At 35.8% G+C, this 18186-nt stretch overlaps 1 protein-coding gene across 1 annotated transcript in view; it reads right to left on the reverse strand.

Annotated features, from left to right (window-relative positions):
* The window catches only part of FANCC (FA complementation group C), a 76680-nt gene that overhangs the window by 42485 nt on the left and 16009 nt on the right, over window positions 1-18186 (reverse strand). Inside the window, exons 3-4 of the mRNA XM_036403806.2 lie at window positions 17190-17277; window positions 11387-11481 (exon numbers count right to left, since the gene is read on the reverse strand). Of these exons, the coding sequence (XP_036259699.2) occupies window positions 11387-11481; window positions 17190-17277 (183 nt within the window). The remainder of the gene's footprint in view (window positions 1-11386; window positions 11482-17189; window positions 17278-18186) is intronic.

An 18186-nucleotide genomic window follows, 5' to 3' on the forward strand; every position in this document is an offset into this window, starting at 1 on the left:
ATCTAGATGTATAATCTTCAAAATGTTAAAAATTACCAAGAACTCCCTCTGTCTAACTTTACAAAAGTGAAAGAACAACAGAAAAAAGAAAATATTGACAGTGAATCAGTAAAACTTCAAGATAATAAGTATTAGAAATAGTTTATGTCCTGTATATGAAGAAATCTTCATTCTAAAATGTTTTCCATGTTAAACAGATGCAGCCCCAGTCTCTTCTTGTATGAATAAGTTTAACATCTTTTATCACTCTCCCATCCTTTATGAAATAAATTGTTTTAGAACCTATTCTACTAGAAATCTCAAATATATACTATCACTGTATCAATTACTCATCTTTGATTCATTGGTCAATTCCCATTTTCAATGCAGGATTTCCCCTCACCCATACTTAATCATACCTAAGACCCTTGGGGTCTTCAACCTTTAACAGAACTGTACATTAGCAAGTTTAAGAGGCAGATATGTCAAATTTCAAGCAAATACTGCTATGAGATGTGGGTTTTCTAAGGTGTGTACACCTTAGGAAGTACACTCACTTCAACAGGATAAAGTCCTTGGTATCTGGAACACAAATTAATCGCGCAAAGGACAGAGAAAAGTGCCTGAATCGCTCTTTACTCCCTTGGTACACATTGCAAAGCAAGCCAACTTGATTATTAAAGTTCAATTTTAGCTAGCAATTTAAAATTTCAAAAGTCTCTTATCACATTAAGAGTTCATTAAGTCATTAGGCTTTAATTAATTATGTCAGATCTTAAACACATGTCTATATCTCATGTAAGTCCTCTGTCCTCTGTTTTGATTCAAATGAACATTCACTTTGAACTGTTACTCACTGACACTTAAAAGACATTTCTTTCAAGCTCATTCACACACTTGATTCCACATATGGCTAATTACAATGTAAAAAGTCATCTATCAAAATATATCCTTTCATGCACATGCACTTAAAAATAAAATTAAATTATTTGTCCTCAACTGCAGCTGATTTGCACACTCCAAAAAAGGCCTGTAAATGCTATGTAACAATTTTCATGACACCAAGTTTAGCTGCTTAAATCTATTCCATTAAACTCAGATTCCAAATGACTATATGTCAAATATCAAGGAGGGGAAATCAACTTTCAAAGGAGTAAACTGGCCACAAGGTTAAAAAAACACAAAAAAGTTCTCCTTCATTATGGTTGGAGAAAAGGTATTGTGCTAATGGCTAGGGAGAAAATAAAGCACTTTACAGAAACAGCAAAACCACACTGGGCATTGAAGGAAAAAAAAATCAGGAGAATAAAAAAAAGATGAAAAGCTTTTAAATTTAACATAACACAGCATTCAATGTAAGGCCAGAGGTTTTTTCTTGCTGCAAAAACCAACAAAGGTTTTAAAGTAATATATATTTTAATAACAAAAGCCGCAACAGAGTACAACAAACTTTTTAAAGAGCCCATAGATAGTACATTATATACAATTTAGTTCAAGCAAAACTGATTTGGTAGGTAACAGCTGACAGAAGCAAGCAGCCAAAAGGAGGGGTGATGGAAAGCTATATTTTTTCAAAATTAAAACCCCTTAATGGTCTGTGGAATGCTGTTTACTTCAGCTCTTTTTTACAACCACTGTTGCATGGAGAAGGGATTGACTGAAACGTCTGCAGCCTGTGGCCACCCACACTATGGGAAGCACTATGATTAAAGAGAATGCTACGTTGTTGTATCTGCCAGCAGTCTGTTCCATGCTGTAATTATTATACTAGCCGTCTTCTTATAATCTATTGCATCTGTTGCATCTTGTGGCAAGACCCCAGTGTAAGCACTGTCCAACAAGAAAACCATTGAACCTGAACAGCAAGTTATTTTTAATGCGCACAAATGGTCTGAAAACTGGATACTTTAAATACTTCTCCTTAAAGTTTATGAAAACATTTTGCCTTACAGGATAGCCAGTGACACAGATAAAGCAGATCTACCACTGAAATATTCACTTTAACCTAACTACTTAAAGATACAGTCTGACACATCACCCATTCACCCCAAATCTTCACAATGAGCTAAGATGTTGCATCAGATCTTAGAAGCACAAAAACTGTGAATTCTAGATAAGACATGTATCTAGAAAATACTAATATATCAGAACATATCTCTTAATATTGTTATTACATCCACTGTATATTTCTGATGACCCTATGACTATAACTGCTCCCTTCCTCTATAAGAATATTTAATAGTGAATATTTAATAGCAACTTTGAAAATAAAAAAATAAGTCCTAAATACCAAAATAAGTAGCAGTTCTCTAAGCAGAAATTTTATTTTGAATTCTGATCTCTGCATTAAGTGGTAAAGGAGTTCAAAACTTACACTACATGCATTCTCTTGATTTTTTTTCCGTTTTATCACACAAAATCAAGCAGTACAACACTATTGTGCACAACACATAGCTGTTATTGCACTCTTCTCTAACAAATGGTACAGGCAGCCTGTACCATTTCAACAATTTTACCAGGAGTTGGCTGCAAATGCTCCTGTGAAAACCACAGACTGTCTACTGGCTGTAACTATGAGATATTGCACTAAGCAGTGTGCCACCACCTAGCAAAAGAGGGAAAAAGGATATATCACAAGCAAGGCTGAATGAAAACAATCAAGGACTGAGTAAAAGCCCATTTATCTCCAAGCACTCCAGACCACTTTGAGGAAATACCTTTAGACCCTCTTACATACAAGCCGTTGATGGAAGGCAAGGGTAAATTCCATATATAGTGATTGAGGAAAACTGCTACAAAGACTCCTGTAGGACCAGTGAAAAACACAGAAAAAATTAATACAAAAAGTATAAACAAGATACATACTTTAATCACCATCAGACATCTTTCATCTGAAGGAACACTCTATGATCTCTGCAGTGATCAAAGCTCCTGATGATTATTTGCACAGGTTAGAGGAGGAATGACAACGCTTTTCCAAACATACCAAAAAAGCCATAAGATCCGTAAAACCACAAAACTGAGTCTCAGAAAGTGATTAAGTAACTTTGAACTACTTTGGCCTCCAGGAGACTTAACATTTTCCATTTGTCTCTTGGATGCATGCCTCCTGGAACACAGACGTCCAACTCCCCACAACTGCCAGGGAAAACCAGATCCCCTGCTCCACGCCTTCCCATCCCTCTTACACTGACATTCCCTTCTGATTATTTTGTGTTTTATCATGGTAAAATATTGCAGTGATATTATCAAAAAGGTAAGAAATAGCCCAAAACAACAATTAATCTTAGTCCAAATACTACTCAAATTGTTTTCCCTTTGGAGAGGAGAAATGTATTGTAATAAAACCCTGCTAAAACCTATGCTCTATGACACAGATTCTCTCTCCTTTAACTTTCTCAGTAATAAATAGCAGGTGAAATATGTTCATATTTTAACTCAGATATCTCTGTTCAGCTCTTAATCTCCTTCTTTCAAAGTTGTCTAGATAAGGAAAATATATGTTTCTCAGTATGTCCTCTAGCAACTCATAAGCCTTTTAATAGACATATTACCCATATATGTCCTTAAAGTAGTACTCTTATCTCATAGAGACATCCTTTATTATAAATCAAACACTATTTTAATAAGTCTTCCATCAGATGATCTTGGGGCCCATATCCCCTGTGGAATGACAATTCACAAGTGATTTAGGCTCTTCCTAACATAAAAAAGCAAACTAAAGAACAGATATTGAGGTTCACTCTAATTTGAGCACTAGATATTTTCTTTATGTTACCTGAAATTCCTTTCTCCTAAAAAAATGTGAACTTGAAGACTTTCTTCTATAAGAGTTAATTATTAAAAGAACATCTTTCAGGAAAAGAAGAGAAAAGCTCTTTACATTATGTTTGGATTACTTCTAACATTTGTCCTTTCCTAACAATTTCTAATGTTTTCCTAACAATCTGACAAAGCGTGCATAAAAAAAAAATAGTAGGTAATGAGTTTGAAAGATGGCAAGTATATTGCCCCAAAATCAAATCAACATTCTTTACCTAAGAAGAGAATATTGTAATTCCAATTCCATGTACATCCTACATAGCATCACAGAATGGTTTGGGTTGGAAGGGGACCTTGAAGATGATCTAAATCCAACCCACCCATCCACCATGGGCAGGGACACTTGCAAGGCATTTGGGCCTTGCCTGAGCTCCGCTGCAGCCGTGCCTGTGCTGGCCATATACCTGACCCCTGGCCATGACTTCACAGCCAAACCTTGGGCCTGCCTCGTCCCTGTGGGCCTGGTGTGGCAGTCACTGGACTCACTGCGGACCCTGGTGATTGCCACTGGACTTGCTCTATATTCAATTTCACTCGGTGTCACTAACAAGTCTTTACAATTAGCCTCTCTATTGAATAGCCTCAGATCTTACAAGGATTAAGAGTTGACCTATATCTACATTTTGCCTCACCAAATGCTTATTGAATTTTCCAGTCAAAGGCAATTCTGTTGAGAGTCTGAATTTACCTTCGTAAATGCAATAATTAAGAGCTGAAAAGTCTTCCATTTCTGAATTTATTTACTGACCTTTTGGCCTCAACTGGATTACTATTATTTAAGATGAAGCTCTATTTTCACAAAAAAAAAAAAAAAAAAAAAAAAAAAAGAAACCACACAAGCATCTAACTGCATGAACTGAGGTCAGTGGATGATTAGGATTTCTTATTTTTGTTTATGTTAAGCCCATGACACAAACAGCAGAATTTTCCCGTTTTAACTGACATGACTGCAGTGATACCATCTCTGGGTTTTTTTATTTGCAGAGATGGTCACCAAAAGTGAGGATTCTTCTTCATAAATTATTTATTCCATTATGTTTTGAAAATCTTTCAAGATCTGCACATATTGCGTCTTGAAGAGCTTTGCACAAGAGTACACTTAAGGATGGTTCAGGCCACTTGATGAAGGATATTCAGAAGACTTTTTATACAGTGCATCCATATGCATGATATTCTTAGTACAATCTGTCTTGCTCTACTCTTCTCCATGTGTGTTATGCCTGTGCAAAACCCTTTGTGCTTGTTTCACTTAGCTCAGGAATTCTGCTTCTTTCAGAAATTACTTGGAGCTTCTGACTACATGCACTTATTTATATGCAGCTTTCCCTGTGGTGAGGGCTGAACTAGGACTGTTTTTCTAAAAGCAAGCCTGATGTTATAGAAAGCTTAATATCTGGCACCAGCCAGAAACTTCCATTTTTGTGTTATTATCACATATTTTCTTCTTATATATTTAAATGAATAATCTTTCATTGGTCTTGGGTTGGCTTTGTATATTGCCAAAAAACACACCAGTTATTCTACAGAACAGGTGGCCTTCAGGAAAGAGTCACAGAATATCTGGGCCTCTCCAGGTTTGTTCTGCACTTTGAGTACTACTCTACTGAACCGGAATATTTTTTTTTTGGTCCACTGTCCCAGCTTCTGGCAAAAGTTATTCAGTTCCATCAGGTACTTTAGATCGGCATGCCCCTTCAGCTCACCTTTCTTCCTCCCTCTCTGTCAGATTTTCTTTGATAAGTGGCCCTGACAAAATTAGTATTCAATTTTTCCATGTTTTAGCTTTGACTGACATAACCTTTTTCGTTTTCTTTTGGCTCTGATTGTCCAATTGGTGCTTGATGAATACAACCAATCACAACTTTGGTCTATATCTGCTAACATGTAGCTCACCACTTGTTCTAAATTCTAATTTACACTATGATCTATTGGCTGTAAGTCAGCCTTTAAGTTTGTAAGATTGGCATTTGTTGGACCCAATTCTGATGGCTTATCAGGATGGTTTATCAACTCAGAAATGACATTAAAGTCTGCATTTCCCACCCTCTCCATATGGGTGAAGTTTTCATGCCTATGTGGCATGAAAAATTGGATTAAAATTTTCATGAATGTTAAGAACATTAATAATAGCATAGCATAACAATAAAATTTCTAAAAATACATTGTTCCAGTGCTTCAAGGCTTTAACCAATCATAAATTGTCGGAATAACCTAAAAAACTCCAAACATAAAAAATGCAATATGACAAAAGGGATCACTAGCCTGTAATTATTCAGAATCTCTTGTGTGCTCAGAAGAGCCTCCAGAACAGGCAACCATTAGCAGCAGGAAATATAGAAAATGTTCTTGTCTCCTTTTTTATAAGACATGCTTATTTAATGATTGCTCTTAGTTTTAACTAAGAAAGGAAAACTTTCAAAACAGAATAGCTGAAGACAATGTATATGTACAAGAACTAATTCCCAGTTTTTATTTTCACCTTCTGCTCCGGTGAGACCCCACCTGGAACACTCCATCCAGCCTGCAGTCCCCAACACAGGAAGGACATGGACCTGTTGGAGAGAGTCCAGAGGAGGGACACCTAGATGATCAGAGGGATGGAGCACCTCTCTTGTGAGGAAATGCTGAGAGAATTGGGGTGAGCTTGGAGAAAAGAAGGCTTTGGGGTGACATAATTGTAGCCTTCCAGCACCTGAAGGGAGCCTACAAGAAAGATGGAGAGACTTTTCATGAGAGCATGTGGTGACAGGACAAGAGGAAATGAATTTAAACTAAAAGAGAGTAGGCTTAGATTTGATATTTAGAAGAAATTCTTTACTGTGAGGGTAGTAAAGCACTGGCACAGGTTTACCAGACAAGCTGTGAATGCCCCAACCCTGGAAGTTTTCAAGCTGGATGGAGCTCTGAGCAATGTAGTCTAGTGGGACCTTTCCAACCCAGGCCACTCTACAGCAAGTTTAACAAATTATCAGCAACCCACCGTATGATACTGCCTTTTTATCAAAACACATGCAGGAACACCCGGGAAAGGCCACCACAGCATTGCATTAGGTGTAGCAGCACCCAAGTTAGAGCCCTGTGCAGGCAGGGATGCACAGGGCACACAGCGGCGAGCGCTCAGGGCAGAGATCGCCATCTCCCGGCTCCGAGCAGCGCCGGCTCCAGCAGCAGACCGTGCCCGTGCTGCTGCACCAGGGAATGCTGGCTCCTAACCAGAGGCCACACACAGAAGAATGAGCAGCTTGTTGTTCCCCACATCACGGGGAAAGTCTCACACCCACAGGAAATAAACTCGTGAAAGCAGCAGCAATTTAAAAAGAGGTTACCGAATGAATGAAAACATGGGAGCAGCAAACCAAGAAATACAATGAGAGACATGCTACAGATACTCAGAACAGATTGGTTAGTTTGTCCTTTAATAATACAAATGAGCTACTAGGAAACCATGTAATAGGAAAATAGGAAAAACAAAGGAGTGGAAATACAGAAAAACCTGTGCTGTTCAGAATACTACTTGTAAATTTACAACAGTGAGAGGAGGAGGAAGTGAGAGAAAAGGAATAGCTGTTTCTTTTTACTCAAGCTATTTGCAATGTGAGATTTTCATTGTAAGTACCTCAGAACCAAGGTTTGAGGTGTTCACATGTAAACTGTTCACATATACACTTTAATATAACACATCCTTGGATAGAAAGCCCTAAGTGCTACAACCCCAAATTTTAATAAGCAGTCACTATCAAAGAAAGTGAAAACACAGGTAGAATTCTTCTACATCTGTGGAAAAATTATGGGCAGAAAAATTAAAAACTCAGCTCAAATGAAAGCACTGTGAATACAGCAAAAAATGAAATTAATTTTCTTATTAGTGAGGATCCTGAACTGTTGCCAAAAATGTCAGGAATCTTAACGCACAATTCTCATTACTGTAATCAACATCAGAAACAAAGAGTCGAAACAATGCCCCACAATAAGGGCAGCAGGGAAGTTGGCTTCTAAATTTGAGACTACTATTAAAATAAATGTTCAGTTTTCCTTGGAAGTGTATTTATTAGAATGCTGTGAAACAGAAAACTGCATACATATCAATAGAAAATTAGTATATGCGTACCTGTATGTGATAGGAAGAATGCCATCTACTGGTATATAAAAATATACACCACTGTTTCTAAGTTAGCAAACATGCTAATAATATCATAATAGGCAACAATGTTGTTATTACTATGTTCTACAAACAACAGCATCCAGTTTCGAACTTTGCCTCACATATTCAGCATACTATATTTTAGCAAATACAGGTCAGCCATGTATCCTACAACATAAGCTTCTACCCATAAAACAGACAAAGAAGCAAATACAATTGTCTTATTTTAAGGTCTTCAGACCTTACTGCAGCCTACCAGTATTTAAAAGGGGCTTATAAGAAAGATGGGGATAGATATGGCCATGCATAAGATACAGATTTTCAAAAGAAAAGCAGTATTAGAAATAAATTCCAGAGACATAAACAATTCATAACCATAGCTCATAAACTGAGAGCACAGAAGAAGGTGTGGCCAAGTTAATAAAAAGGAAACCTCCTTCAAAAAAGCTTTCACTTGCAGAAATGTGATTTCAAGAGTAATGTGCAGTGAAAGGAAGCTGCTCTAGCCACATCACAGAGAAGTCTATTCTAAAACCATACGTACTTCACAGCTCCAAAAATCTCTGCTCAGAGAAGGCCAGCTGGAGAAACTAAGTAACTTTCCTAGAGACTGGTTTCACCAGGTCATGATCGTTTTTATTAGTGAGACATCTGTGGCAGCATGCATCTTGGCTTCCTGTGCTGCGCTTGGCTTTACAAAAGACCTGTGTAACCTGGATTCCAACACTAAGGCTCAGAGTCATAAACAAAACAAAAAATATCTACCATTTTAAGTAGCATCTACTCCTAAGAACAGTCTACATCGCACACTTTATTTAAATATCACTAAATTTCTTTTCACATTTTATTCTTTTAAAGAACTTACCGACCTGCACACTCTTAGTTTCAGAAATGTAGTAATAATGCATTTCAAGTGGGTAGCTACCCTTCTTGCCATTAAAAACAACACAGCTTCTCTATGACAATGGCAGGAAAGTTAAAAAGTAAGCCAGAATTAAACACATTCAACATTAAATACATTTTTTGCAACTTTGAAAATGCAATTTAGTAGCTAAAAACAAAAGTCTTGAGATCAGCCCTGCTATCAATGATCTTAGCTAAAGATGCACTAAAGATCCAACAAAAAAAGCAAGGTGTAAAGTCACAGTTAATGTACACAGCTATTAAAACAAGGGGACGAAGAGATTCAACACTAACTTGACCAAATAATGTAATTTTCTAATCAGATACGACTTTGTATTTTGTTTGTTTTTTAAAATATAAATCATTATCACAGATGGCAAAAGAAAACCCTCAAGAGTAGCAAAACATTTAGTTTAGGTTCTTCTGTAAAAACAAGCATGATAGTCCTTATTGTACCACAATTGCTGGTGACTAGAATGACAGTGATGATCAGGAAAGGGAAATAAAACCACTTTCTTCAAAAAGTTTTGTGATGACACCCACTGGGCAGTAAAAAACTGAGAAGAAATTCTACTAACTCTAGAAAACAATTTAATAATACCCTTTCTTTTAATCCCAACTGCTGTATTCTCATGTGATGCTGCATTCACCTTAGACAACCAGGTAAGTGCTGAACAATAAAAATAGCGAGTAAGATATGTTTGTGCTTTGAACTCCTCCATGCCCTCTTTCCCTAACCTTTAGGTTAACTCTTGACACATCAAGTTACAGTGGCTATTACAGGTGATTGAAACACACAGAGTAGGTGGAAAAATTTCTGCATATTACAGGGCAGTTTGAACCAAATACTTGACATGTTAGTTTCAATACAAGACAAAAGCAGCAGCCCCATCTCCATCCATCTCCAGCTGTTTGTTCTTGCTTACCTGATTCTTTTCCCTATATCAGCATCAATTCAGTTACATGGATCACATGAGTCAGATTAAACTGAAATTTGTAGATTAAAACAACTGAAGTTTTTTTTTTCTGTCTGTAGTAGACTGTCTGGGTACAACTCTCCCTCACCACTGAACATCACTAACGCACATGTTATTAATATGCATCATTAATGCATCTGTATGTGCTATGCTACTAAAAAGCAAAATGGACAAATTTTGCTCTGTTTAGCAACTAACTGCATACTACTGTGCCTCTCCTATTTCATTACAAAGAATACAAGGAATCAGCAAGACTACATTTGGAAAGGCAGAGGGGTTTTTTGTGTCATTTTACTTTGGTATTCAAGCATTGCCACACTTTGAATTAAAAGTATACTAACCTCAGTAAAAGCCTCCTGCAAAACATTAAAGATAGGAAAAAAATAAGGGTGATTTTACTCAGCATTAAATTGTTCAAATTTTCATGGTAAGTGGTACAGCCCACTAAACAGGTATATACAGGTACCCAAGGCCACCTAAAAGACTGTGAGAACATATTTCTAAGACTACTGCTTTTATATCAACAATAGCTGTGAACTATTTCTAAGACTACTGCTTTTATATCAACAATAGCTGTTTACTAACAACAAAAATGTGCATTGTCATCACCATCAATTATTTTATAATAATTTGTACATCCTAGTATTACATGCATACCTAGATAATATGACACACAAAATAAACTAGTAAGTAAGAAATTATCTACCTACAGAAATCTAGTAATATCTTCAGCTTTAGCAGAGCTGTACATAAATATTGATTAGGCTGCTACATTCCCACAAGTTGTGAGGACTAAAAGATTTTTAAAAATTCCCTTTATATTTTCTACCACATTTTTACATGGAGCCATGGAAAAATGAAGGACACAACAGAACTGCACCCTCAAATTAGTCAGCCATGTAAAATATTAAGCATCAATATGCTGCAAGCTATTTACATGCTGATGCGCTTTGTTAATTCAGTGTGGAAATACGAAAAATATGAACAGATGTGCCATGCAAAACTCTAATTTTGGGACTAAAGTTAGATATTCATTATTCATTAAGCCACTAAATATAAATCCACACACAAGCACTGCCTCTTCCCTCTCTGACTGTCTTTGAAAAAAGTTCAGACACAATTAAATTCTTCATAGGCAGGAGATTAAACAAAACCAAAAAAGAATAAAAATTACAGAACAAATATAAGTTGCTTTCTAAACAAAGCATGACATTTTTCCAGGTTATGTATTTTATCCTAATTGAAAGCTTCTTTATTTTTAATAGCAACACTTGCTTCCCTTCTGATTTGAGGTTGCTGCTCCTTATTCAAGGATACTAGATTTGGTGAATCTAGGAAGAGTATCAAAACTATCAAACGTAAAATACCTCATCCTTTTCAGATTTAAAATGAGACTGACTGTGTTATAATTAGAATCATATATTCTTCAACACAATATGTATGTAAATTGTGTTTGGAGCAGTTTCTTAAATGACAGAATGACAGTGTATCCATGCTATAGATGTAGAACCTTTAAATCATCATTTTAATTCAAAGCAGTCCAGGGAAGAATTCATTCACTTACCCGTATCCAGCTGTTGGCCTTCAGTTCCACAGCATTCTGTGGTTCACTGCTGTACAGACAGCATAAGCACCACATCAGAGTCTTCTGGCTTTCATCTGCACGGAAAAAAGCAAATAAAGATACACTTAGAGGGAAAATAAAAACCCAAACAAAACACAGACAGAATTACACACAACAATCTCTATTCATCCACAAAATTCAGGCCCTAAATATCAGCCTCAACTCATGCTGCTCCTATTCTACCAGATTCATACCACACACTTAACTTTAATCACTATATTAAAGTTATTAAAGTCTGGTGTAATCATTTCCTTCAACAGCAGTTTAAAAGGCACCAAAGTGTTCAGAATCTATACAACAGTTAGATGATCTTAAGAAATTTGCAGGACCTAGTAATTCACTCAGATAAATAATACCTGAAGCTACCTTCGAGGAACTTTCAACACAGTAAATAATATCACTAATAACAGACAATAGTCTAGTGTAGTAAAATAGTTTATTACATTGTGTCTAAAGCTTGCACAACTCAAGTATGCTCAATTACAAAAAACTAAAGTTTGTGAAGTATGAAATCATTCATAACTAGAATATAAATTACCAAGTTCTCTGTAAAAATAGAGAAAGTCTCCATGCATCAGGAATATGACTGATGCATGTCTGATTTCTGCAGACAGCAGAATAGCTAAATGATAATGCAAAAAAATCCCATTCCAATTTTCTGTTAAGGATCAGATTGGGTTTTACTTAATTCTAACCCAGTGTTTGAAATTAGCTCTCTTCTTTAAGAATCTACTACAAAATGAGCACAACTCTCACTGCTCAGATGAACAGATATTATAGAGGAGCTGATTATCTGAAGTAAGCAGCTGAAGAGACATTTAACTCATGAGTATTTCCCACAACTTTGTTTTCAATAGGCTTTGGTGGCTTTTTCCCTAATGTTCTTTGGCACATACTAAGATGTTCTACAGTGAATTTAATGCCAGAACAAAACTGTGTGATTGAAATTCTGAAAACCAGATGTAGTTCAGATACAATGTTCACTTAGTATGCAATAAGCTTCTTGTTAAAAATAATACCAATAAGTGATACTATCAGTTTTAGACATTATGTTATGAGACAATTTGATTATCAAGCTGAACATGTAAATTCTTTTGTTTTCTCTGTATTTGTTATCCAGGATGCAATAAACAGTATTATTTAGAAGTGCTTTGTTGAGAAAGCCTGAGGAAAAAATAAAAGGTCCATTAAGTAATGCCTGTATTTTCACCAGGTGACCAAAGATGTTAACACTGATTTAAACCAGTATTCCTCAATAAATGTCCAACAAACCTGGAGGCCATTACTGACCTCCCACTGACTAACATCTCTGCAATAGAAATGGTTTCCCAAGCATACACTTTTAACCCGCCACAGTTCGGGGTATTCTGCTTTTGTGTGTTTGGGGACTTGTTTTAATATGGATCTTTACAAGGCTAACAATTTCCTATGTTTTGTAATTCTGCAGTTACAGGATGCATCTTGCATACTACTCAGCAGAAGTTCTTAAATCCCGATCATATCCAACTGGCATTCAGACATCAGCACCAACAGACAACTATCTTCTTCAAAAGCACCTTTCATCTAAACTCTACTACGACATTATCTGCGAGGAAAAAATAATGAGTGGTTTATTTACTTAAATGACTAAATCACTAAGGAAGCAAATTACTTCTTGGAAAATAAGGATTTTAAACATTATTAATTAGTAATACTAAATATTGCCTGATTGTGAAGTCTGGCTTTTGACATACCCTTCAATTATATAAATTACACAGAAAAAGGGAAGAAGACATCAACTCCAAACCTCTTATCTCAAACAACATATACATAGTTCAAGTATTTCTTCTTTTGACTCATACAGTTTATAGTGTATGTCTACAATATGTCAATAAGTAATTTTATTTAAATTTTGGTTTTCTTTTAACTTAAAAAATTAAGAAAAGCTGTGAAGAAAATACAAGTAACTGCTTGAATAGATTTCTGGATGAGAAAATTTTTTGTTACATGTGATGACTTGCTGCATACTATAAAATACTTTGCATGTATTGCTCCAATATGTGCAATGCAAACCAGTATAATGAAAGCTAAAATGATGAAAACAAAGCCTAAATAAATTGAGCTGGCACACTTTGCTAGCATAATAAGTTTACACAGATTAACACAGATAGATTCAAACTTCATCCCCAGTGAAACCAATCTATGCTGGTCTCATAGATAAGTCAAAAGTTTCCAAAAATAAGGAACTGGTACAACTTCAGATTTTCCTAGTTCAAAAAATTACTTTTTGACCAAAACTGAGGTAGCCTCCCATAGATCTATGAAAAAAAGAAAAAGAGCCCATAATCTTGCTGATATATCCCATGACACACTCTGAGGGAAACTCTTGGTTCACTGTTTTCACAGCTGCCCTGGAACAGGGGATGAAAGATGGGAAGATTAGCCCAGATCTTAAAATAATTACAGCAGCTGCAAAATATAATCCTATCAAAAGACCAAACACAGAGCCATCGAAAACCTAGTGGTGGATTTTTTCCTCCCAGTTTTCTAGCAACTGTGATCTCAATGGAAAACCTATCATCATGATGAACACTGAAAAGCATTATCAGGATACAAACAAAGGCATTTAATCTTACTATGGCATGAAAGGTTGACTAATACCCAAACAACCAATTAATACATCCACAGAAATAAAATTAAAAACTCAAAGGTGGATACTCCAGCTCAAAAAAGGTTATCTACCACCTATCTACAGAACTCCTTTAAGAAGGTTAATGTTGTATTCCAACAAAGAGAACAAAAAATTTCTGTAGGAAATTTTAGACAGCTTGCAAGTTGCTTTGGGGAAAAAAAATGAAAGAAAGAAAAACAAAACATCAACCACAAAAAGGGAAAAGAATACCAAAGAAACAAACCAGCAAACAAACAAAAGAACTGAAACACTTCCAACCAACCAACCAGTCAAAAGTCCAAACCTTTATGATAATTTTGTACTTCTTTCCTGCCAATCTCACAACGAAAAAAAACAATAAAAAACCAGACAAAGAACAAAAAGATATGTTTTTCTCATAACACAAGGTAGTCTCAATCATCCCAAGCACATTCAGTTTATAAATACCGTGCGGCCAGACAGAAGAAAGAAAACCCTAATCTCACAGCCAGAAATATTATTTTTAGAGTTTGTTGTAAAATTTTATTGAAACATATCACAAAATGTGGATTAGCTAAAACTGAACTTTCTGTTGAAATTAGTCCATTCTCAAGCTTGCCTGTTCACACACATTTACTGACATAGAGAGCCACCAAGAAACCTCCCAGCATTTATAGTATTAGTTTGGGATTCGAGGCATTTGGGCTTAAAACTCAAACCAGAAGGGTTCTACTGAGAAGATAATCACACAGCCCACAAAAAAAACCAAATAAAAACAAACAAACAAACAAAAAAAACCCAACTAATCCCCCTTCTGCCAAAAATAAACCAAAAAAACCCACCACACACACCAAAAAACCCAAACAGAAAAAACACCACCACTGGAATTCCAATAACCAAAACTGAATTCCTCCTGTATCCCTTGTGGTTCAGGACCACAAGTACAGTCATGAGATTTTCTTCAGTCGTGCTTCCCTCACATTAGCATTCTAAACAAGGCTAACTTGGTCACCTCCTCCTCAGGAGTGTTTATGAGGAGATTATTTTCCCTCAGAGACTATGCTTCCTGCACTGAGTGGTCAGCCATGTCAGCCTCCAGCACCAACAGACATTCATCTAAGGTGATAGGTGTTGTGGTTTGGACATGATGCAAAATTATATTGTTTTTCCTTCTCAATTTTTTAGTATGAAAGACTGAATTGAACAAAATTAGTTCCTTCTTCTGTGAGGGTGGCCTGATCTCAACACATGCCTGAATGAGCTATTTATCCAAATGAGAAATTATATGAAACCCACTTGAGAGTCAGCATCTGCTATAGCCAGCACTATCTTAAAGAATATCTTCAGAACCAGTGCCAAACAAAATGAAAAACTGCTGAATCTAAAATGCCACCAGTCCAAAGAGTGCTCAGGTGACTCTAAGAAGAGGAAGTGGTGGTAATGTATAAGCAGACATCTTCAGGTCTATTGATGTCAGAAAATCTTTAAGCATTAAAGTGAAGGATACCATTTTGAGCAAGTAGAGCTCTTTGGTTTGCTTGCCACTTGGAGACAAAAAAAACCAAACTGTAGCAAGACTTCATTGTCAAGCAAACTTCAGAGTTGACCAAATTGCAGAAGAAGTGCAAATTGCAGCTTCAGAAAATGCTGAAAGAACACAAAAAAGAGGAAAGAAGTAGAGGAAACCAAGAATGTACTGCTGGGATTTTTGTGAAAAGGAGCCAAAAGCAGACAGAGATGGCTTTCAACTCTGATGAGAAATATAAGCGAAGCTACTTTCTATAACACAATATACTGTCAGCTCAGAAAAACTTACCATCTGAAGACTTGCATATTGCAAACAAAAACTTAGAAGCAAAGCATGTAAACATTAATGGTTACCAACGCACTCAAAATCTATGATTAGAAGGGAAACCTCTCTGTAGTAAAAATAGATCTCTAAGTATGAAAAGGCTTTTCAAAAAGCACACATTTGTTGCTCTGCAAAAGTGGTCTATGTCTAAACCTATGTTTCCTTCCCAAATTTTGCTTTCAGAGGTGAAATGCTGACATTACACACATCTACTATGTGTTTTACAGACAAGTTCATTTTGCCTGTGCTTGAAGCTCTCTAGAAGACAAAGCCAAAACAGAAGATGTATGCTGTGCTTGACTTAAAAAGCCCTTCTAGCTGAAAAAAAATTGCCCTTTTCTCTATTTCCCCAAAAAGAAGCATAAAGCAGAAGAGACATAATGTTATTTTTCTTTTCTTTCCCTTTTATTTGTAGTTGTAATAAGAGAAAAAGACTGACAAAAAGTTATTTTAAGGGGCTCACAGGGAAGCTCAGAATCAGTTTTCTGCTTAAATGAGATCCCAAGTAATTTATCAAAAATTTAACATCTCAGTTCCTGAAAAATGCATCAGAACTGTTGATGACATAGCACAAGGAGCGCCTGTTTCCTCCAAACAGTTTTCCTGTGCCAAATTTATTTTCTCTTCTATATTCTCATCCACACACATATTCACCACCAGTAAGAGCATTTTGTTTTTCCATATGCCTTTTTCCTATGTTACTACTTTACTGTTTTAATTTAGATTCTATGTGCATTGTCACTAGTTAAGGACGGAGAGACGGGGAAAATACATCCTAAGGATTCAATAAAAACAAAGACAATCATAACATAGACTAATTACAAAACATACATATCAGATAAGTTATTTCTTCTGTCTTAGCATACATGTCTATTCTGATACACACAGAAGGAAATTTCCGTTGTAAGAATCTGAAGCACTACATTTTGTACATTTTGAGACTCCAGCAAAATGTAATCAATACAGCAAAAAATGAGAATGGAAATCATGATGCACATAAACACTCACTGGGTTTAAAACTTACTGGTCCCAAGCCAAGATTCCATGAAATTAATTAGATCCAAAAGTGAATTTAACATTTCTGAATCCCATATATTTTAAACACCATGGATAGCCTTTTCATCTCAAAAGTTTACTTCATTAAAAAAGACTGCTGTGTTTTTATGGAAAAAAAATCATAGTACGCAACAACTCGTATTTTCCTAATTTCTACAAAATAAAGTTTATGGAACTGCTGCAGAAATATCTTAACACATTCTTACCATATCCTATAACAAAAGGATTCCAACAGAGCCTTCCTAGAAGCTGTCCAATTAAAGGGAACTGCTGGATTGCTACAGTGGGACCCTGCTAAAACACAAGCAAAAAGATAGTAAATATACTGCACATCAAAAGTAGGTTAAGAGAACTGTTAATGATACTCACTGTTGTAAATTACAATCCAAATTATCATACTGTGAAATGCTCTGAAAGCAAAACACATGCAGGTATGTAGATTTTCTATAATATCATCATTCAAATAAGTTAAAACTTAGGTAATTTTCTTACCAAATAGTTAACTATGTTAGAAAATTTGTTCATTTGCCTCACACCCAGCAGATCAGTACCAGTAACTAGCAAGTATACAATATCATTGTATTAAAAGCCTAATTAACATACATTTTTGTTGATTGTTATAATACACTGTCTCACAGTTTCTGAAGAGATTAATATCTGGCATAAAATTACTTCGTTACTTTTGTTTACTTTCTTTAAATTAACTTCCTTAATAACTATCCAGTAACAAACTGACATTTAACTTCTAACCAAATAGAAAGATGTTTCACTATAAAAGTAATAGACAACGTATTTTATATACAATCCTGTGTAGTCAGTCTTATTTTTCCATTTTTGTAGCTTTACTATATAATAAATGAAGGCATTAAAAAACAGTGCTGCACTGAGATAACATACAAGTAGCAAGGATGATGAGCATCTCCTGCTACTACAATAAATTCCTTACAGTGTCTCATGTTTGGGGCTACACCAAGACTTTCTGGGGCCATATTCACAAAATCCATTTCAGGCCATGCCTCAGATTACGTGAAGTAGCAACATTCTTTTTCCCCCTTAAGGAGAAAGAAATGCAAATATGGGAAGAAACTCCACTCCTCCAAAACCTTTTACTTAAAATTTAACATTTAAAATCAGTTCAGAAACAAACCTCACTCTGCTGTCTACAGATAAGAATATTTTAAAAAAAGAACTTCCAGAAGAAGC

The sequence above is a fragment of the Molothrus ater genome, chromosome Z (genome assembly GCF_012460135.2).
Source record: "Molothrus ater isolate BHLD 08-10-18 breed brown headed cowbird chromosome Z, BPBGC_Mater_1.1, whole genome shotgun sequence".
In the NCBI taxonomy this organism is placed as follows: Eukaryota; Metazoa; Chordata; class Aves; order Passeriformes; family Icteridae; genus Molothrus; species Molothrus ater.